The sequence below is a fragment of the Stigmatopora argus genome, chromosome 5, assembly GCF_051989625.1.
Source record: "Stigmatopora argus isolate UIUO_Sarg chromosome 5, RoL_Sarg_1.0, whole genome shotgun sequence".
NCBI lineage: Eukaryota > Metazoa > Chordata > Actinopteri > Syngnathiformes > Syngnathidae > Stigmatopora > Stigmatopora argus.
The window spans coordinates 10,226,279-10,250,607 of NC_135391.1; the positions used below are offsets into that span (position 1 = coordinate 10,226,279).

At 37.3% G+C, this 24,329-nt stretch overlaps 1 protein-coding gene across 9 annotated transcripts in view; it reads right to left on the bottom strand.

Annotated features, from left to right (window-relative positions):
• Nucleotides 1-24,329, bottom strand: part of grid2 (glutamate receptor, ionotropic, delta 2) — a 250,138-nt gene that overhangs the window by 61,994 nt on the left and 163,815 nt on the right. For all 9 annotated transcript variants that reach the window (XR_013300387.1, XR_013300389.1, XR_013300388.1 and 6 more), the window contains 4 exons: nucleotides 21,469-21,588; nucleotides 8,931-9,032; nucleotides 3,595-3,792; nucleotides 1,939-2,251 (listed from right to left, as the gene is read on the bottom strand). Coding sequence is in view for 6 of the 9 variants with exons in the window: in XM_077601423.1 (XP_077457549.1) it covers nucleotides 1,939-2,251; nucleotides 3,595-3,792; nucleotides 8,931-9,032; nucleotides 21,469-21,588 (733 nt within the window). In the remaining 3 variants the exon portion in view is untranslated. The remainder of the gene's footprint in view (nucleotides 1-1,938; nucleotides 2,252-3,594; nucleotides 3,793-8,930; nucleotides 9,033-21,468; nucleotides 21,589-24,329) is intronic.

Genomic DNA, 24,329 nt, shown 5'->3' on the forward strand with positions numbered 1-24,329 from the left:
GGCCCTGGCCTTGGTGATCATTCAACCTTGGTCCCATCCAGGAATTATTGTAATGATCTTTCGAAGTCTGAGCATAGGCAAGAATGACCCAGATGAAAATGTGAATTGAGATCTTCGGGAAATGCTATATTATATATAAAATGTTTCTTCCATCAAGAAAAACGTTGGGAGATGACTGAAACAACAAAATACTGTGAAACTACAAAGAAGAAAAAGGAAAGAGACATGAAATATGAAAATAATCTCTGAAAGCATCTCTCAGCATGCTCCTTGTACTCATGCTTGGTTTGCTTGAAAAGGCCCAAAGCAAGACATTCTAGTGTTTCACTTTTCTCTTATAAACACAGCCAACCCAAATATTGTTTCGGCTCCCATTTTTCTCAAGGGTTACATTGTTTTCACAGTATAGTTCAATTCGATTGTAAACATAGACAGTAAGAAGTATCTGCAGGAAACATTGTATTTGATTTCCAAAATGGACTGCATTCTGTTTTCTGAGCTTTCCAGCTGACTTTTTACAGTAGGCTTTACTTTTACTTTACCCTGCAGTGGGATGAGTGTTGTTCATGCTTGGTTAAATTCTAAGCGAGATTTCTGGTCCTCCAAATCAGTGACAAATCATCTGTGACCATAATGCTGCTCCTTGCATTAACCCCCCCATACACACATACACACCCACACAGTACAGTGCACACAACACAACATGCAGCTGCATTTTGGTGCACAGCAGCTCAACAAGCTGCTCAAAATGAGATCCTTCCTCACTCGTTTTCCTCGCTAATGATGCCATGACTAAAATGTTAATTACTCCAAAAAGAGAAATGATTGCCAAAAATCAAACAGCAATTAGCGTGCATCATCATTAGGGACGTTAGACGCTACAACAAGATGGAGGATTATTGAGGGAAGGCCACCATGCTCATCAGCAGCTCATTCATCCCGTTTTACATAGACAGAAAGAAAACTTAGAACGAACATATGGTAAAAAGTCCGCAGTAATCCTTTGAAAAATTCAGGAATGCATTAGTAGCTACGAGGAAATCTTAACAAAAACAACAAAGGAAAAGAACAAGACCCCCAATGAATTTCTTGTCAGGTGATCCAGGGAGGAAGCAGGTGGAGCAAAGCAGAGATTGTGAAGCATAAAAATGTTGAGAATAAGGACCGACATTTTGAGTTCCAAGCTACTGATCACTGTGTAGTGTAACATATTTATAGATTGCTGATCTTGCATCAAGGTTGCCTCACAGGCACCACGCAAAAAGTCAGACGCATCACATTTTCTGCTTCTCGCCACATAGAGTCATGTCCAACAATACATACACCCACCGTACAATTTGTTGCTAAATTTGGACAAATAATGTCACCCCAAGATCAGCATTCTCCTTTTATTTTCTCTGAGTGCTGTTGCTGGCAGTGCGACACAAAGCTTGTTTTGCCTGCCATCAAATTGCCACCCTTACACCCTGGCCACCTTGCTAAGTGTTGGTGATGACATGGTTACAAGAATAAACATGGCAAACCGTCACCTTATTCTTTCTAGCAAATGTGTTAACCTAATATAAGAAGAGGGATAAATTACTAATTTGTAACAAAAACAAAATAGTAATTTTTTGGATAATGATACAATATTTGCTCATTTTATTAAATCTGCCATGATTCGATTTTAATCTTCAAGCTCTGTCGATCAATTTAACAATATATTTACATGTTTAACACAACCAGTTATGTTCCACATAACTGCATATTACAGAGCAATTTTGATTTTTTTTTTTTACTTTGTTTGCGGAAACATTTCAGACTACTGAAGTATTGACTAAGTTCCCATTCTGCCTTATTAATAACCATAATCGCATCTCATCATGCAGGATCTCCAGTTACTTTTAGACACCAGAGCAGAGAGCATAGGTCAACCCATGTGATGCATTGTGTATGTACCTTGCTGTACGAAGGATCCGTACACGAACCACATGGAATTGTAGAGTGTTGTGGAGGACACAGAGCCCATGGGCAGTCGAGGTGGGTTTAGCCAGTTGAGCAAGTAGACCAGGATGCCAACCAGCAGCACGGTACCGGCGATGCACGCCCACAGTGACAGGTCAAACGGTGCCAAGCAAGCAAACATGTCCACCGTGCGCTCAGCCTTGCGCAGCAACACGCCCACGGAATAGTCCATGTAACGTGTGGTGAAATCCACTACACTCTCGCGCTCGGGTGTGATGGTCAGGGCTGAGAGTCCGATGTCAGCTCGCTAGATGACAGAGGAAAGGAGTATTCATTATATATAAAGATACATATTCAGCTACATATTCAGGTACATATACATATACACATATACACATATACACATATACACATATATACATATATACATATATACATATATACATATATACATATATACATATATACATATATACATATATACATATATACATATATACATATATACATATATACATATATACATATATACATATATACATATATACATATATACATATATACATATATACACATACACATATATACATATACATACATATATACATATACATACATATATATATATATATATATATATATATATATATATATATATATATATATATATATATACACCATCATTTATTGTATTTCATTTGAGCTCTTATTTATTATTACTCTCATTTGAATTAAAGACAAAGTTTTGCTTCATTTGTACATGTAAACTGACTGATTTTGCACTTCAAGACTGCATGATTCAGTAGGTGCAATTAAAATTAGCGTTGACAAAAAAAGGGGGAGGTAATTAAAATGTTTCCAGTCCCTGGAGTTACGCTAGCAGCTGTAATCTTTTGATTTATCAAAAAGCTTGTCTTTGATTTATGACTTTGAACGTGGGAATGTCACTACAAGCCAAATACAGGAACTCAGGCACTGGGAAAGTCACGTTGAACTTTCCGCATAACTAGAATCCCATTTTGGTTTATCCGGAGTATAGGTTTGTAGACCAGGATGAAATCTTTTATTATGTGAGACTCTCTTAATTCATAATGCCGTTAATAACATTGTATATTTAACTTATAGTACTTACTATTTCAGAACACAACAAACAATTATACCATCTACTATTTTTCCATTCTCCAAATATGCAGTCAGAGAAACTATAAAGTGCTGTTATATTTTTTACAGGACAAATTTTATGAGTTATTCATGTTATTATTGTCCGCTTGAGGAGTTCAATCTGAGTTGTCCGATTTAAATTGAGTTTAAGTGAGCCCCATGTGGTTGCTTCATTGAAATATGTACTGTGGACATGGCATGATTTTCCTACTGAAATGCTATAAGTGGGCCAAACGATTGAAACAGTCCCAAAAAGGAAACCTAAGCCATTCATAGCATACAGAGCATACATAAGTGATTCCAATGGGACGAGGCATTTTGCATGCAGTTTTGTAAATTGGTTCAAAGGGTTTTGTCCTATAGGAAACATATTATTTTGTATTGCTTGATTACAATTCTCCAACTCTCCATTTCCCCAGTTGTGAACCTTTAAAATAGCATGTTAATGCATTCTTTTCCCATGTGTTTCCACATGGATATTTGTCTCACCTTGAAAACGAGTTCCCCCATGAGTCCATTCCATTGACCATCAGGTTGCAAACTACCATACTTGTGGTCTGGTGCAATGTAGATCTCATACTTGAAGCCCAAGTAGTTGGAGAGCGCATCCAAGACGTCGATAGAGAAACCCTGGTATTTCTTTGGTTTGCCAAGAACATTCTCAGACACCATCACGAACGGCTCCTCCTGGAAAGCCAACAATCTTTTAGCATTAGTCGGTCAAATAAGCAATCAATAAAGCAGTTGTATGGAAATTTAACCCACACAATAACTAAAGGGCCCTTAAGAGCATCGTCCGAAAGGTCTTTCCAAAGGTTAAATGTTTGAACGAAACAACTAAGTGGTGCTTTAGTCAAAACATTATCTAATATCAATGCACATTTTCATGGTGCTCAAAATCAGTCTGACAGTGACCCAATTAGGTTTAGGTCTGTCGGTGAGACCAGTGTTTCCTAACCTTTTTGGAGCTAACATATATTACATTTCCCTCTCAAAAAATTCCTTACAGCTGGGCGCAAATGATCCGTTTTGTTCCCTGATTTATAGTCCAGAAAATACGGTAGATTTTTTTTTGTTAACATCAAGTCAGGATTGAAATGCTTCTTTTGTTTACGGCGAAGGCATGAAATTAAGCTTCTTGTGCCTAGCGAAGGGTCACATGAGTCCGTTTTGATAATTTGGTACATGCATGGTGGCAGAAAAATTTGAACCAAGCGTTTTGCACTACTGTTGGTTTGAACATCTTTCACAGCCAATAAGCAGTCAGCTCAGCATTTTCTTTAAAATCAGATTTCAGACTTTGCTTGAGTCCATGAGGTTGACCAAGTGTGGAAAAACTGCAGGCAGATATTTACAGGCAGCTGATCCTTAGTTTGGTAGGAAGATCACAGAACGAAGCTGTTAAATGGGCACTAGGAGACCTCCTTCCACCCTAATCCTAATAATTCATGTCAGTGTGTCGCACCTCCCAGCACCCATTGCTCATCAATATGTGCGTGGCATCTAAAGGGCAGCTGCCTGTTGACGTTAAAGACATCCAGCAAACATTTGACATTTAAGGCAATTAAAAATAAGAGGCATTCAGGGGTGAAAAAAAGGATGTCTTATAAAGCATCAAAGCAAAATATAAAAAATCCCAAGAGACACACGTCTAATACTTGCATTTTACGGGGGAATTTTCACTTAAATCCACTCACGCAAACCTCCCTATTGATAAATGAAATGTTTTAGACCGAAACGTCTCCTCGATTTACGGAAAGCCTATGCTCTATTGAGTTGATTCCAGCTGCTCGTTGTCCATGCGTGTACACACCAATGCGCCAACACACACACAGACGTACCCACATGATGCGATTAACTTGGGTTTCTAATCTTTGCTAGCTGTGGCCGTTCAATAAGCTATTAGGTAGTGAGTGGACATGCATGCCAAGACCTTCTTGCACTAAAAGCATCCATCAGTCCAAGCCGGAACACCTCCTATGCTCCCCCCGCCCCATACATGCACGCACGCACACACCACACACACGCGCAGACACACAAACACAATGTTGATTGTGCAGTGGGATCCCAAATAGCATTTCTGTTCTTTCAACCATTCATTCATTTTCTGTACCACTTATCCTCACAAGCGTCGCGGGGGTTCTGGAACCTATGACAACCCACTAGCAGCAGGCTGGGGCACCGTGGATTGGTTGCCAGAGAATCATAGGGAACGAGGAAACAAACAACCGCTCATACGCTAGTACCATTCTTTTAGACAGGTGTCCATTGTTCCCTTCAAATTGTCCTTTCTCTTCAACGTGTGAATAGCAGAGAAAGTCTGTACAGTCATTAGTGCTGAAACCTCCAGTCTTGCTTTTTATCGATTCTCACCTACATCGCTACAAAGTTCGTAAAAACAATATGCTTCAATGTTTGCTGGGCTTAACAATGAGAAAGCCCCCTTTAAGGGAACTTTCACGCACATTTTTGAAAAAAAAATGACCAGGTTTTTGTCCATCGGCCATTGAAAAAGATAAACACATCTATGACAGTACTGCATTTACCAGGGACACGAAAACTAGTCATTCTTTTAAGAACACTGTTAAAAGCTCTACCACATGTTCTTCAGAAATTCTAATGATGGCATGCATCATTAGGTAATGCATTATAGGTTGGAGCCCAGATTCAAACACATAGCCTCATATGCTATTTTGCCGAGTAAACGCAGCTTATGGAGAAGCACCACCAATTTCGTCACACGCAGTTTCTGGGTGTGATGACAAGTAGGCTTTTTTGTGTTGTTGATAATGACGACAGGGCCTATGTCCGATTATTATTATAACATTGAGGCAAAAGTGAGAACTAGCCACTAAATTTCTGTGCTCTGATTGGGAAACAATTTAGCTTTTTGAAATACTCACGGATGTTCAGTTTGATGTAACACTTTTGTATTTTGTAACAAGCTGTACAATACACATCAGAACACTTCATGACTCCCACAAGTAAATGTCAGCACATACTTTTAGTTCACCTCATTATACTACAAAAAGTGTCTTTGAGGTGAAAAGTTCATTGGAAAAAAACAAAACAAAACCTCGATCTCAAACAAAATGTCAAGTTAAGAAAAAAAGGCCAACAACAAAGCTTAATCAATACTGTCAAATTTTAAGCATTGTTGAAAGTTTTCAGTGGTGAAGGCTCATTTAATCATCCCCCAAAAATTGGACTGAATGGTCTGTCTTTGAGCTGCCGGCCTCAATCAATACCTGGTTGATGCTTTTCACGCTAAATATCTCCAAGCCTAAAAAAAAAAATGCCCGGTGAGTTGATTCCTTCTATGAGGCTTCATTGCACTGTCTTCTCTTATCTGTTATTTGGCACTCATGTATTCCCCCTGTCACTCACCAGCTGCATGATGCCAGTTGGTGCTTTTTCCACGCTGCCACAATGCCGTATTTCCCTAAACATATGCCAGAGATACTGTGTTTCCTCTCTGCCAGTCTAGCCAAGCGTCACATCCATCAAGGCGACAATTCTCCTTATTTGTCGAGCGTGAAAAATGTTATCACATCTGTCTGCATGCAGCGAGCAGGCAAGCAAAGCAAAAGCACCCTCCCACACCACAAGACTTTCTTTCCACCTCCTGTTTTCTTCTAGACAGCCTCATGTGGTCCCATTGCCGTTTTTATTCATTCATTATCCATACAAATAAATAAAATGAAAATGCATATGCAAATTGGATAAAAAACAATTCCACCAGAAGGTGCAAAGGTCTGAGCAAAACAAACTGAATGTGGCAGGCTTAAGAAAAGGACATATGTTTAAAATATAAGCCATTTTATAAATTTCAAACCGCAAATATGCTTAGTTAATGATGTTCCTAAGGTTATCATATACAACCCAACAACGCCACCCCCGCCCCATTGGAATATAGCTGTTTATTTGTCAAAACTGATACTCCTGGGCAGCAAATCTGGAAATGTTTTGTCCTTTTTTTATTTTTTTCCTACTCTACGCACAACAAAACCTTTTAAATATCATAACACAACATCAATGTTATGTAATAAACTGTTGGCTATGTTTTCTCCATGTTCTTTGCGCATGATTTTGAAAAGTATAAACGATATCAAGCATTAATGGAAGGACAGACATATATAATAAAATATAAATAGAATCCCTTTAGCCAAGGCTGTCACTTCAATGCAGCTGTAAAATACAAAAAAAATGCGAGCAAAGTGAGTCACTGAGGGAATTTACGACCTCTTTGTACCATTCAGTTCCCACCAAAAAAGAATAGTTTTAATGCAGACCAATGACCTTAAAACTATTCAGTTATATTGCGATGAAATATCAATTATAGGCCCATTTTAGAAAGATGTCTTCTGCTAATGAACAACATAAAGATAACTCTAGTTGCAAAATTATTGACCAGGTATCCAATACCTAATAATCAATATATTACTCTTCTAATCAATGGAAATCATATGGTTATTTCCTCTAACAGTGCTACGATGTTAGTCCCTATTTAAATGATCAATAACTAATTCATCTTGCATCCAAAGGATACATCTGTTAATGGAGCACCATTGAGAGAGATCTTGTATATTTGTTCATTCATATTTCATTCCAATCTCCGTTTTCCTCCCATATCTCAAAAATATGGTAGGCTGTTTGAACACTAAATTGTCCCCAGATACGAGTGTGAGCTTAAAAGGCTGGTCTCCTTGTGCTCCGCGATTGGCTGGCAACCAATTCCGAGGCCCCACCGCCAAGTGCCCATAGTTGCCTAGGTTAGGCTCCAGTGCCCCCGCGAACTTTGTGAGAATAAGAGGTATGAAAAATGAATGAATACATTTGTGAATAATAGCCGCATGGCCCCTCCATTGCAATTTACGGTTAAAACAGGAGTCAGTGGCGTTAGGTGTGGATGCAAATAATCTAGGGTAAAATGGCTGGTATGGTCTGTGTATACTGTCCAAGCCATTTTTTTTCACAAGAGCAAAATTTTGACTATGATATTTATTTACTATGTTAAGAAGAGACTGCATGAGATTCTACCAGTGGTGGCCAGTATCATAAGAATATCATAAAAAGAGAGGGGGCTTAAGTCACCTTGTGATAAACACAGTTAGTTGGATTAAAGCGTGAAAAATGGAAGAAAAAAAAAAGAACGATCACATGAAACCTCAGCCTGCTCATGTATTCCACTCATCCTTAGTCCAGAACAAAAGGAGCTTGACAACATTAATAAAGAGTACGAGTTCTTTTCCCTGTAAAATTATTATGAGAGTATATCTGGGGGAAATAAGAAGGCTAAAAAGCAAAGCAGAAGAAAGGAATCGCCACAAAGATGTCAAGCATCATTGCTTTCTTCTCAGCGTCTCACACTTCAAAGACGGGATATAAAGAATTTACAGCGGTGAATCTTTAAAAGCGAATACGGGATGTTCTCAAATGACTTCGGTGGCCGCTCTAGGGGAGAGAGGCTAAGAAAGGAGTCGCAATTGTGAGCTTGACTGACTTATTTGGGTTTTTCCTTCGTAGAACTTCTTATAGGATACAGTCTATCTGATTTTTCACAGTTTCAAAATATTTGTTTTCTAACTTGCCTGATGCAATATTCACATGGTTACCTCTTAACGGCCATGATTAGATAGGCCAATTATTGGGAGAGTACCTCATGTAATACCTAATTTTGTTACTAAATGGGTATTAATATACTTTGTGCTTTTATTGTATGCTTGTACATACATACAGGTTTTCACAACATGGCTGCTACTGCGTCACAACACCCCAACATGGACAGATCGTCATAGTATTGAAAACATAGCAGTGGATCTTACCAAGACAGTAACGACTCTCAGGACAACTCCTCGCATGTTGTTTTCCAACTTTCTGTCTGTCAGGGTGCCATTCAGTCCATGGACTGGATCCCACGTGGCCAGCTATATTGAACACAAACACAAATATGATTTTAGCATCTAAAGTAATTGAATTGAGTCTGTGTATCATGATGAACATGTACTACTAATGTTGTGCAGACCAAGAGAAGTGAAACTGCAAACAATAAAAATGATTTCCAACTAAATAGTTCATCTTCTGTTGTCCCATTTTCTATCATGGCATAGCTTTGCATGTGCAATAATCTGAAATAATTTCCTTTTTAAAAGCAATCTAACAGGTTATCCCAAATTCATCTATAACTGCCATTTGTAATATTAAATTAATGGTTTTCAGTAACATCCTCTTCGACTTTGTGCTGCAACAATCCAATAAAAGACATTATACATATATAAATAGTACATTAAAATAAGACCACAATATCAAAACACTACAAAACATTATGCATGTCTGTAATTCGACTCTTTGGTATATTTTACAATGGCATTTCATTCTGTGTGACAGCAGCATTACCGGACATAGTTGCTGTTTACTTGACTTGTCTATCAGGGCATGATTGGATTGGATTGGATAACTTTATTCATCCCGTATTGGGGAAATTTCATTGTGACAGTAGCAAGAGGATGATTAGACAGAACAACAAAGCAAAAGCACAAAGTACAAAGCAAATCAAAGTAAATGGGATCATTAAGAATCACCAAATCAAATCATTATGACAGAAAAGCAGCAAAAACACAAAACGAGTAAGAGTGGACGGGGCCTCATCGATGGAGTATGGTTAGGAAGGCTTTGATTTTAACGTGTTTTTATATTAAGTGGCTGACTCATTTAGCTATATGTATGTCTCCACCGCAAATCTAAAGTTAGGCATTCCATATTTGTCAAAGTGGATTTTGGAAATTTACTTGACGTACAGAGGAAGTCTCATTTAAAAAAGACTGTTTTGTTCGTGGCGGGGTGAACAATGATGACCCCTTTCACACCATTGAGCACGCCTCTTTGCAACACATTATGGGATGGCGGTCTTGTGACAAAAGTTGGACATGACAGAAGAAGAGCGTATAATTAGGTCAAGTGGAAGTTAGACGCACACTTAGAATGAGGAGGTGAGGGCAGACTTCCAAAGGACATTCATTTAAACTTGGCTACTTATATGAAACATCTCAGACCTGTGCTGTGAAATGGGGATTTGATCTTAAATTGATCACCTGTGTGACACCCCCAGCCACTCCCAAAACCATCCGTGGCCCCGGCCAATGGAATAATTTTAAAAACATGAGGAAAAGGATAACAATAACGTATTCAATTGATTGGCTGACCCAGAGTGTTCCATGCATACCGTTTACATGTTTTTCTATTTCTAACTGAATTTGATTATTGATTCCCCTGGCAGCTATTGGGCATGAATGGACACAAAGAAGGGTGTAGAACGTATCTTATATTTGCTCTGTGAGTGCTTGAAGTAAATGTTAGCCTAAATTGTAGCCAATAAAATACATACAATCCCTGTATTGAAAATGTCTTTGTGCTGCACTAAGTTTTCAGAACATCAGATATGGTTTCCATTAAATATTTCTTGATTAGAATTTGGTTCCTTTTTTGTCTTTTGTCATTAGAAGAGCTGCGTACAAATGAAATGGCAATAAACCAAGACAATTCAAGTTATGGCTCTTTAATGTTCTGCGTGCTTCTCGAGGGAAATCAACACAGGGTTCTTGCAATATTGAGGAAACTATTTTGATCGGGAGGAGCGGTGATTTATGCGCATCACTCATGGCAGCGCTTGCATCAAATGACAAGTGAGATGTTGTGTATCTCACATTATTAGCTTTGCATGATGACTTCATACAAGGTTATTCATTATTTGCTCTCTTTATTGTGTTTCTCTGTTGTTTGTGGCAACTATGGCCTTGTTCAGACTGGCAGCCGAAATCTGATTTTTAGGCCATCCAGATTAAAAGTGGGTGGCTCTTTGTAGTCAGAACAGTCACAGAACACAAAAATATGATTTCTGCAAGACAGATTGAAACCACATCAACCTGCGGGAGCTGGTTTCATATCCGATATGGACAAAACATTTCTCAAATTGAAAAGCTCTAATGCAACTTGAGTGTCCGTGACATCACGCCATGTGCCGGAAGACTGCGTGCGGCTAAGACTGCTAATAAAACGATGTTATATAAAGTAGATTTGGGGTCCGTCAAAAGAAAGAGTACACCCACACACCCACACACCGACACACCCACACACACCCACCCACACCCACCCACACACACCCACACACACCCACACACACCCACACACACCCACACACACCCACACACACCCACACACACCCACACACACCCACACAAACAGACACACACAGACACACACAGACACACACAGACACACACTGAATATATTATATTTAATAAATTTTAAGAACTGGGGGAAATAATGAATAGATGGATATCTCTCATAAGAAAGCATCACATTAAAATGTAGCTTTTCCCTGTTTTGTATTCGATCGTTCATATTTTAGTTCTTGTCTTTTCAAACCCCACAGCCACCATGGTTGGCCAGCCTGTGTGTGTTCGTCTTCCTTCTGCCATTGCTGCTCACCATCACACAAAGCGGGAATATCACCAGACAAGCTGCGGTGCCATTTCACTGCTCCAGCAAACACCGTACACACTACTTCTCTCTCTTCATTCTGCTCTCCCCTGCTGATGAGCAACATGTGTCAGCGCAGTCTCTGAACAGCTTGCACGACGAGCCTTCCTTCTGTCTTCTTGCTCTTATCTCACAACTACTTTTTTTAATCCCCTATAGTCATCCCTTGTCAATTCTAGCCTCCCTCCCTCCTTCTTCAGACGAAAGTAGCAACAGCTTGCTCATACAGCAGCAGGCCAGGCTGCTACAGTGGAAAGTACTCTGTGCTATCAAGCTCCTTATCATAGTGTTTTCAACGCAGTTCCCTACAGCTGGTCCACATAGCCAACTTTTATGAAGCATAGAATACTATGGAAATAAAATGGATAAGGGAGATACTTTAACTGTGCAGGATTTATCCATTGCTGCACGTGAATGTTAAATGTAAAATAAAAACTGCCTTAAAAAATACAAAACGGCTTGAGGACACATTTTGCACTATGGGTGGCCCCATTGCATTAATTAAGTGCTTATTTTGTGCTTGACATCAAACTCAAAAGGTATTTAAATTAAAGCAATAATCTACAGTGAAAGTTCAAATGTCATGCTTTGCCACCAAAACAGGAGGTTTCATTGCGAATGAGTAATTATTCTCCAAATTTGTTTATTCTTGGGGAAAAAAATACAAGTAGGCCAAAACATACATAGATTCACAATTATAGGTAACCTGCAATGATGGCAGGTGTTCTTGCAAGAAGCCGTTCACTGTATTTGACTGTGCAATTTGTTGTGCCTGATCACTTGTATGCTTTTCATTCCTTTCCTTCACCATCAGTCACTCACATATACTTACACACACACGCACACGCACACGCACACGCACGCACACACACACACGCACACACACAGAAAGACACACACACACGCACACACACAGAAAGACACACACACACAAAAAGACACACACACACAGAAAGACACACACACACACACAGAAAGACACACACACACACAAAAAGACACACAGACACACACTGAAAGACACACAGACACACAGACACACAGAAATAGCAGTGATGAAAACCATATTAACAACTAGCTGTGTTCTGATTTCCCAGATGAGCTGCAAGCTATGTTATTGCTTGTTTGGGAGTGTTTGGATGACGTAGGTGGGTGTGTGCACTTCTGCAAGCTTCTGTTCCTACTCCTCCTGCTACAAAAACAAATGCATACTTCAAACTTCATTGCAACACCCTGCCTGATGAAGAAATCTCATTTGATGGGCTTGGAAAACGTTTATGATCATTTAAGACATTTAGTACCTTAAATTCAAATTCATTCATATGTTCATTTGTCTCAAATAAGGAACTGAAATGCTGAAGATGGAAAAAATGAATTAAGCTTTAAAGTTAACCTATAAAAAGGCAAAACCAAATATAAGAGATGCACTGATAATTTCTGGAGGTTTCAGTTCATAAAACCATTTTCACAGAAATAATCCCCCAATAATTCACTTCCCACCTGTAGCTACCCCATGTTCCAGCACCCACCATGACCTTTGTCATGATAACCGGTTCAGAAAGTGAATTAATGAATTTGATATGTTAAATAAATTAATTACAAAAATAAAAACACCATTATTTTTTAAATGATCATGGTTTGCATTCCAAGAAAACCTGTCAACTAGCCTCATTCTTATAGTTTTAATGTCGTTGTCTTTTTAACAATTTTGTTGTGTGTAAAAAAGGCCTGTCAATAATTTTAAAACCTACTAGATCTGGTATGAATTCTTCTTCTTAAAGTTCTAGTGTATTAATAAATAAAATGTCACAAGTGGCGTATTTCACAGTCATCCAAATGGCCTACTTGGTTATAACGACCATTGTGACAAAGAATTATCATGTGAGATTTGCATCAGGTACGGGGCCCCAAAAGTAGGTAACTTAATTACGCATCTTACTCAACCCACCATTGAAAACAACATTAAATTTGTATATGCTCTCTATAATGGCACAGATTCAGTCAACAACCAGCAACTCCAAGCACACTGGCCATCCAATTATTCTTAAGGGTTTTAGAATCTGGCAGGCACAGTCATTTAATATTCTCCTTTAACAATGCCATCAAAATATAATTTCAATTGGAGGCACAGATGGGATGAGACACCTTGTTTGAGTGTCACGAGGGCCTAAACAAAGGGTTCCCTAATAGGTGTCCTTCAGCTACGCGGTAGTGTGAAAAAAGTAAAGAGGATTTTATATTTAAGGACAGCTGCAGAAGGGCAGCTGAGAACACACCCAGGGAATAAATATGAAAGTTAATCCACTGCAGTGTAGCTGCGGCGCATGTCAACATGAGCTTGCTTGGGTGTGTATATTGTGCACATGTGTGTGTGCTGATGGTATGCAAAAGTGTATGTCGTTTCAGAAAGGAGGAGTAGATTGGTGAGAAGACTGTACACTTGTGTATTTTGTGATCCGCAGAGGCATGCAATCCCAGGCAGACTCTGGCTGCTGTAATCCGAGGTTTACATGCTGTAATGCTGCAGAAAAGCCTGGAGGCCTTGCTGGCGGGGAGGAAGAGGATATGAGTACCAGGAACATTATAGAGGACACACGATAGAGAAACTATTGGATGGTAACACTGTAATAGAAAATTGAACTAAAACAGAAACATAATCCAATATAACATAATGAAAAAAAATTGGTTTCTGCAGAGGTAATACTCCGTTTTGATTGATAATGATGGAGGTATTCACATTTCAGTAAGTTAATGGTTGCAGTTGTTTATGATCTGTACTTATCTTGGGGGAAAAAAACAATACCCAACTTGTAACCTCTCCACCAACATACGAGGGCTTAAGTGTTAAACTATTGCTTTTACACAAAGCAGGACTTTCTTGACTATTAATTATAACTTCAAACAATGCATTGCAAACAGTGATATTGGTGTTATAATGGCAACCATTTGGCCAGATAATAATAAGGAGTTGGGCGTGGCTCTTAACTATTTACCTAATTTGACGTCTTTCATACATTGTTACTTTTGGTAATGGGCTTCAGGGGATAGATTTTGGGGGAATTTGCTAGAGCTACAAACAAAAATGAAGGAGCCTTTGCTCCTTTTTTTAATTTAAAAACTGGGTATCCTAATCAGACTCACGAGATGCTGATGTTTATCCTAGCTGATTTCGGACATAAGACAAACAGAGAAAGACTATTCACAGTCTAATGTAATGCATGATTAAAGTGAAATGATGATCAGAGAGCGAGAGTGTGACCTGTTTGCAATGGAAAGGATAGTGAATTTTCATCAACATTCACCATTGTATTGGTCAGCTTTAAAAAAATATATATTATTATTATTATTTTATTTTACATGTTTTGTATCTAAACAATGGAAAGTGGGTGCTTTGTAAGTAAGTAATTGTTACAACACCAATTCTCTGAAGTGGAATTAATGGCATTAAATCATGAGTAGGCACTTAGTCCCCAAAGGGCTACAGTGGTTTTTAGTCCAACTGAACCCTTTTAACCAATGCAGGAGTCGCTTGTTTTAGCAGACACCTAATTGGTTAAACTGCCAGAGCGGCATCGTTTGGAACAAAGACCAATAATTTAGATGATAAATGTTATCACTAACATTGCAGAATTATTTTGGCAAACACTGTTTGATAACAGTGACCTTGGTTTCAACATGAATTAGGCATTGTTGGCCACTGACCAAAAGCTGCTACAAAACACATGGGAGTGACATTAATATTTTCAGATAAGAAATTGTTTGTTTTTCAATCGCTGTGCTTGTTGCAGTCTAGATTTAAGAAGCATGAACAAAACGACAACATTAAATGTTCTGTCAACACTTGAGTGCTCCTGAGTTAGACAAGTCTAGTCTTTTTTCCATAATGGAACATAATTTATTGTGTACCATATCATTAGGTAGGATGTCAGCCGGGATTTTGTATGGTAATTATAGGTTTTGTTGTTTACTTGGCATGGCTTGAAAAATGGTGACAATGGGGACATTGTTCAAGTGTTAAAATGCCATCCATTTTAGCAGAGTATTGACAACTCTAAGAAACACGGGGAGTAGTAGCACTATGTAACAAAACATGTTCCTGACATCACAGCTCTTAATTTTGATTTTTTTTAAAAATAAAATTAGAATAGAAGGCAGGGGTAGGCAATGGACGCTAACCAAAATGGAATACATTTTAATACTACAGACACAAATATGTTCACCTCAATGGAACTCTACTTCCTTCAGCATTAACGTCACCTCTCAGTGACTGTCTCATTAAGTAAAGCCCCATTTTTTTCTCTCGTTTATAAATATGTTTGCTTTGTGCGTGACACTCACGTTTCTCTTTTGCTCCCTTAAGGACTTTTTTAATTTTATTTTTTTACATAATTGTAATAATAAATTCCACTTACATTTATCCCCCATGTGATTTCCCTAAAAACAGCTAAAAATACTGTAATGCCCTTTAGAGTTTACAATTCCCCATCTCCAACACCCTCCCTTTGCCGTGCAACACCTCAGGCTGCTGCAAAATGTCCATGTGTTGTAATTAAAAAAAACTATGTATTAATTTAAAACCTCAATCATTATTTTTCCTGTAAGCAACAATGGTGTATTTGATTTACAAACAAAATACAAGCTGCCCTTTAAGTTTGTTGTTTTTGTGGGAAAACCTATTAAAGTTTCACCTCCCTCAGCACAAATGATGAAGAGGCAGATATTGTTTCCCTCTTCAAAAACAAACACGAAGGAAGTTGTAGACTGTCTAAAATAAGAGGAATTAAATCGCAGGAAAGACAACAAAATGAAATACGGCGCTATCAGTTGCTAGATGCAAGTCCTGTATCAAGAACATAATCTTTACCTCCTATCAATTGCTACGTGTACTGGATATTAAAAGTACTGTAGTATCCTTTTTTTTTGTTTAGAAAGTCAGCTATGTGAAGCATGACTTTTTACAGCATTCATTTTTTCGTACTGGTTATTCTTACACTGGTTGCGGGTGTAGTGAAATAATAAAAATTAAAAATATATAGATTTATTTCTGGTGCTTTACCCACAATTGCAGGAGGTTTATGCATCTCAGCAGGGAAAGCAGTCTCACATTAGAAAAAATACAAGAAAATAACCCTGCAGCGCTGTGTCACAAAAAACTGTCTACAGAATTTTGGCCATTGCTATGCACATTTGGAGGGTAGTAGTAGCCTGATGGTCATGGAGTCTGACGCTAATGGCCATGCACAACCAAAAGGGTTAGCTTGGCATATCCAAACATGACAAGAGATTTGTTGATCTGTCTGTTTGTGTGTGTGTCTTTGCATGTGTTCACATGGCACCATGCTAAAACAATGTTTTTCATTGCTGTAGTGCTCCTAATACCTCTCTCAGGATGACAACATTTCTGATGTCCTGCAAATGCCACATTATAGCAGTTTTCATATACACTTTGCCAGTGAAGAGCATAATCTGGCTCATCTATTGTTGTACAGAGGGAGACATAATTTATTTCATTTCCAAATAATGGAGGATCTGTGAGAGAAAGAATGCTATTCACTTAGCACCCGCTGTGTTTTCGCTTCTGTTTTTGCGAGGAAAGTCATCTATGTTAAGCGCAAGATAAATAGTACTTTATAAAACCTTTTAAGAAAACTAAGGAACATATCTATTGATGCTAAATACAAGTACAACTGACATTTTTGCCCCAATCATCTATATGTATAATTTACAATAAAAATGGTTACATTTTAGTAAAATTTCATCTGCTAAGAATGGTGGTTTTATTTGATCATTCACACTTTTGTCTCCTAGTTAAATTTGAAGAGTGAACTACTACACTGCCTCTGTGAAATTTCAAGTAACTATTGATTATTGCCCAAAAAGCCTGAAACACACGATTTGTAGTACTTTTGTTTGATTTTCTCCTGAGGCAGTTTGAAGAAGCACTGGTGAAGCAGATAAAGGTACATTAATATGTATGATTCAATTTTGTGTACAACACTACACTAAAGTAGCATAATGCTGGCAAAATATACAATTTTTATCACCCGGAAAGTCAGATTTGTGAACAACTACTCTACCAATGAAGAAAAACAACATTAGCCCCCACAAGGGAAAAAAAACCAACAACCCAAAAAACAACGATTATGCTTGCTCCACTACCAATGGCTAGAATATACAAATAAAATGTATGGTTCTTTTATGTTCAAATTATTGACCTATCTAAAACATTGTTTGTTGTTTTCCTTCACCTTGTTTGTTTTCTGAAATGTAGCGGTTTTTTTTAAGATACCAGCTCGACAACAGCTAGTATATACTGTATACATGCTAGAATTGTATAGATAAACCATTTGAATCGGTTATCGCTCTGTGAAATCTAAGTGCGTCGGTCTGTGAAGGCATGGATCAGTAAAAAACCTTTATGAATGGTTCAATGGCCCAGATTTATAGCTACGAATCGGTTTACTGATCTGGCTGCTTTATTTGTTAGAGTCGTGACATATCCTGTGCCAATAAAAAAAAACGTGAAAGCAGCTACCAGCAATATTGTGGCACTCACAAGGCAGTAAAAAACAATTTGCACTCACATTTTATAAATGGAAGAACAGGCGTAGAGCCATAACAATGGAGATGATGACAAATAAGAGCAGGTCATTATGTCAAATATCATTCAAACTTGCAGTGTTATAGGAAAATTAAATGACCACATGACAACTAAATAGCATAACTAGCGAATAATGCCACTTCTGGAACGCTAACTGAAATAATAATTGTCAGAAAAAAATGAACTTTGGGCATTATTTCACATCTGTTGCGCCGCAGTATATGCTGGGAGGAATGAAGCACTCCTTGTAAGTGTACAATTTTAGATGGCAAACTGTGTGAAATCTATAGTGTTCCCCCCCTAAAAACTATGGGAATTATTTATTTTTTTCAGAATCATGAAAAGCTATGGCCAAAGGAAGCTGTTTGAAGGAATGTAGCTATTTGAATCAATGAGGCTTTGCAGCCAATTGGTTCACACATGTTGCAAAGCCTCAATGTGGTTGCTCTGTTCCTTGGTGCTATCAACTGGTCTTGAAGCCCAAGCGGTTAACAGTGTTGAAAATTATGTTTATTTAAGAAAATGATATGAATGCCCCTGTGTCACTATATGAATACAATGAATGAATGAAGTTATGAAAGTTATGAAATTGAAGTTAAACAAGAACTTTGTCACTTTTTTTGTTAAATATAATTTAATTTATGTTCCTTGAATGACCAGAGTTTGGATCAAAAATTTTTATATTTCTTTTTCATTATTCATCCCTGAATCGGACAGTAGATTGTGAATTGAGATAAAGAAAATGCTTTTTCAATTAGATCTACACCCCTAGTATTCACATTATATCCTGCTTTATTTCATCCCTTACTCATTTCATGCCGTAGTATTTTTTTCCGTCTCAATATTTCTGCCTCCATCTTTAGCTTAACTTCTTAGGCGACAAATCTACCTACCTACTTAAAATGCATAAAACTCATTGCCACATTTTAACCTCACTCAAATCATTCAAATGTCAATCAAAACACTTGCATGTGGTGGAACTTGTCCCCTCACCTGTAACTGCACATAAATTAGTGCATAGGATAGGCAGATGTATAGCCACGAATGCTAATGGGGCAGAAAGCCAATTCTTGGCCAATGTGGTGGTGAATATTATGACGGATTTCAGATATCACCTGCCATTATGGCTGGGACTCTACAAGTATAGCATGAAGATAAAGTATGACGGAATGAATGTCAGGAGGTCTGCTAAAGCACAAAATGATTGACAAAAATAAAAGAAGACTGCTGTGGGTGAGGTAAATCCTCAGGAAAAGAAGGAATACGGTGACAGACAATCACGTGCAATCCCACAGGACTCTTTTTTTTTTTCTTTAGCTGATTTTGTCGCTGTGTTAATAATCAAAAGGTAGAGTGGCTGTTATCAACTTAAAATTGGAACATGTCACTGACACCTGCATTATGTATGCATGCATGTACATTTATGTGTATGTATGTATATATGTGCTAAGCAACACGCTTTTTTATTTATATATTTATTCATGTATTTATTTATTAACTTACTTATTACCTATCTATTTATGTCTAAAATGCCTTTCCTATTCCTGCATCCTCACCCTCTTGCTACTGTGACAACGAAATTTCCCGAATACGGGATGAATAAAGTTATCCAATCCAATCCAATTGTTAATACAGCCTAATTCAAGATCACATTGAAATTTACCCTAAACTATAAAAACCAAAATGTAATGTTTTTCTATACAGTGCATAACCTGATTATAATATATATTATAATAAAATATATTCAACCTGCCACGTATAACTTTTACAATATGCAGTACATAAACATCTAAGTGCTTGGTGACTATTGTCCATATTTCAAAAAACACGAATACAACGAGCTCTGTGTGGAAAATTGCTTGCGGATGCAGCCATTGTTAATATTTTTACAAGACAACCATCATTACTCAGCATGGAGGCGTGTGCAAAATGGTAATGCATTTTGCCACACGCAGTGCCGGAAAAGAGAGTGAATTCATCACCCAGTCAGAAACGTAAAACACTCTAAAAGCTGCTGCAGTCAAAACAGTTTTAAGACCACAGATGGTAAATGATACATTTTTTTTGCCTGAAATTATCATTTCATGAAGAGAAATACTTTAACTAATGATTCTCTGCAATGAAATGAACACACAAATGTACAATAAGACAACAAACAAATAATTACGTATGTTTACTTGTATTGGTATCTATGCTACATATTCTGTATGTGACCATTTGAGGAAAATGATGACCACACATTTTATAAAATGTAGTCTCACAGAGAGATTTAAAGGAATTTTAATAGTCTTGGTCAAGTGCATCCGAGCTGAAATAGCAACTTGAAAACATTTCATCTTTTTCTGATGTTTCATTGAGGAGAAAAAAGGTCAGTAAAGACCCAAAATTTCCCCAAATTGCTACACATTTTTACATGCAAGCCATAATTTCTATAGTTGCATATATACTAGTTTAGGTTGAACAAAAATACTATATGAGATGAAGAATGTTGTGTATTGTGTGCTACTCATGTTGCAGTAGGTATCTTGCTTGTTTCTAGTCTACTCTTTGAAGCTATGCTATCGTTGTTTAGTGTATAATCGTTTCATACACATGTTGCTCGGAAGAACAGTGTTAAGAAAACGAGATGGTAGTGTCAGTATAACACAGGGTTTGGATTTTGGCTATACGAAAACTACAACATCAGGACCAAAGAAGGGTTCCATTTCATATTAATTAGTGTGCGTCAACTTCATTCACCATTTTAATATGACTCACAACAGACACACCTGGAACTATGTGGTAGTGTATGTGGAAAGCAATGAAATACATTGGAATAATCGATTTTTGGATCTAATTTGTAAAATTGCAACAAAATAGTGGTGCACCAGGAGAAGTCATGAGTGTAGAACAGTATGATATATATATTTTTTCAAATTAAAGTGTAAATGAATATAAGCAAATGCACATAGGTATTTATTATGTATGCAAATATATCAACTTATGAATATGGCTCTTATTAATTCATTTACCAATGGGACCTATTTAAAGAGTGCTGAGTTGATTGGCCAAAATCCAAGAAAGTAACCACACATAAAAAACTAAACTAACAACTATGTAATCATACTCTAATGCCACGTTAAAAACAAAATACAAAATAAGACTCAGAACAGCCAAGTGAATTAGGACCTATGAAAATCCACATGGGCTGTTTGTAGTTCTATGATTAGTGTATGTTGTCTTACCCTATTGAATCCTCGCCCACGGTCTTCTCCATAGTTTGTGCCCAAAATTTCAAAGAATATGTTAGGGTTGGTGCCATTTTCGGTGAATTCCAGGAAGCTGGTGAGGCCACTCACACCAAACTGCAAACCCATGACAAAATAAATGTCATCATCCAAGGTTGTTTGGGGAGAAAAGAAAAAAAAACATCTTAAAAGATTGGTTGGCTATGCAAATTGAAACATTTTGAGAACTGAACCATTGCCCCGAGAAACTGATTCCCATCAGTATCCAGGAGATTTTAATTGTATATCCCTGTTCCATATTCTGCAGTTAAAGGTATCATACCTTATACTATAGTATTATACAATGTCTTATTGCTGAGATTTATGCAATCCTAAACAATAAATAGCGCAAAAGTGAGCAGATACTAAAAAAAACTATTAATAACATACAAGTGTTGTTTAATCAGCTGTTTTGGTGATGCAATCTGAGTGCTTTCTCCAGTCCCACATTCTTCTTGTACCATTAAATTCACTAGATTTCCCTCACGAATTTCATAATAACGGTCAGGAAGGAGGTGGTAATAAGAGGAGACAGATCAGAACCTTTCAGACATTCTAAGTACTGCCTCTGATTTAAGACAGATTGGAACAATGTGGAAATCTTGGCAAAGACAACTTTGTTCTCACATAAAGTGGATATCATTTTCCATGAGCTATGAGATTTAACTAAGTAGGTTCTTACATTGATCAGGGTATTATAATTCAACACTTTTTTTTACTATGTAAATCAAATTAAGGAACATAATTATGGACAATTTGAGAGGGCCGTCCTCCTAGTTTCATTGAGGAATGAACATACTGATCAATGACACTATTTTTATTTTCATGTCTGTTGGGGGGGGAAGAAAAAAATCTTTTTTTGTTTGGTGCATTTTTCTAAAGCTCAAGCTCGGACTCATTCAATGGTATTGCTCTGGTGCCATCTAATGAAATCTTAAGTAACAACTGCATATTCAGTACCGCTAAGGAGACCTTATTCTGCGTTCAAACTAGCCGCATTTTGTCATGTGACATGTTGTTTGCGCAACGCTTGTAGCCAAATCTTTGTTCACACTGACTTTACACCAGCTAAAGTTTAAGTCCGTGTACAACGAAAATCCTCCGGTTTACATTGAATAATAATATTATGACGACTTTGCTCTGATAATTTTGCAAGATTTTTCTCCTAATATTATGCCTTTTTTAAGACGCAACAATTCACTGTGCATTGCGGGTGCAGCATATCTGATCAAACTGACAGGTTTGGTCAAACAATGGCAAGGGCGCCTGTTGCCCTTCCATGCACGAATTACATTTAATTTGAATGGGAACCCATCGCGTGACGAGAAAAAAAAAGCCGGCCTCTGTGAACGCAGCATCAGTGCTAATCATCTAGGTTAATGTCTGACAAGGGACTTCATTATGTTGTTGCTATCTGGAGATATCTATGGGGAACATTTTTATTGTGAGGGTATTAATTATTAATATTTTATATTTTTGTAGCAAGGTATACCTTCCCTGTAAGTAGCTTTTCACTATCCATATAGTAAACGTTACACTGACAGATACTGTCATTTCCACATTTAGTGTGTACAGTTTAAAGCACCCTTTCAAAGAGAGCCATCATGCATTTTTCTATACCAGCAAGACCAATACCAAAACAGAAAAAAATTCCACCAGAAACTTGCTGTTTTTGTGCTTTGGTTTCTGTTAAAGAAAGACCAGTACCAAAACAAAAACATCTAGCAGAACCTCACCCTCTACCACCCCACAGCATCTTTTCAGTTGGCTATTTAAATATTTATAATAGAAGAAAGTATCAGTCATGTGTTGAATGAATTGGTTTACATGGATTTGAAAACATTGTATTTTTCCCAAATTATAAGTAAACACATGTTCATGAGCTTAAACCATATGTTATAATTAAGTTTGCTTTTTAGTTTTTTTTTGGAAAATATTAGTATTTTGTTAGTGTTTGCTAAATCACTGGATGACACATTTCGGAACAATATTGCTCATTAAATCAAACTTTTTGATTTTCTTTTAATGTTTTCAATTTCTTGACAAACATTTGAAATTGCAAGATTCCATCTCTATTTTAATGAACATTGCTGACACATTTTAGACTACCCTCCCAAGAAGAATTAGGACACTGGCAAATTAAGAGTAGTTTGGCAAGTTACCCTCTTAACAACCAGTAAACTTAATTTCCAGAGAACACTAACTCACAATGAATATTTCAAATCAATGCAATTGATGCATGCAATTAAACTGATAAGGCACTCAGCAGTTGGAATTTAATTTCCATGCGGATATTATTATATTTCATCTAGTTTAAATCCAGTTGACTGATGGGCTGAAGGTGGAATACACCCGAAACTGGTCGCCAGTTAGTCGTAGGGCACACACACACAGACAGACAATCATCTCCACTCACAGTCAGAGTATAGAGAGACTGAATGACGGTGCTGTGAAATGTTAATTTAGGATTAGTGTGAGGCAATAATAAATGCAGCATGGTGACTTCCTTATCTATCACTGTGTTTCACCTTGAGATTGGGCCACACTTTGGAGCAACACTCATCAGCTAGATAGGCTTTTATATAAGACATTTTGGAGAATTATAAAGTCATACTCTTTAAAAGAGTACTTAATTTCTTATTTAAACATTATATATTTCAACTTCTTGTAAGAATCTTCTTTATTTGCCTTTTTTACAATGAGTCATTATTTAGTGTTATAACATTATACATTTATCTTTAAAGTATACATTTGTAATCGCAGCATTGTAACATGTTTCTCAAATGTAAGAAACTTTTTCAGATTATTGTAATTTAAAA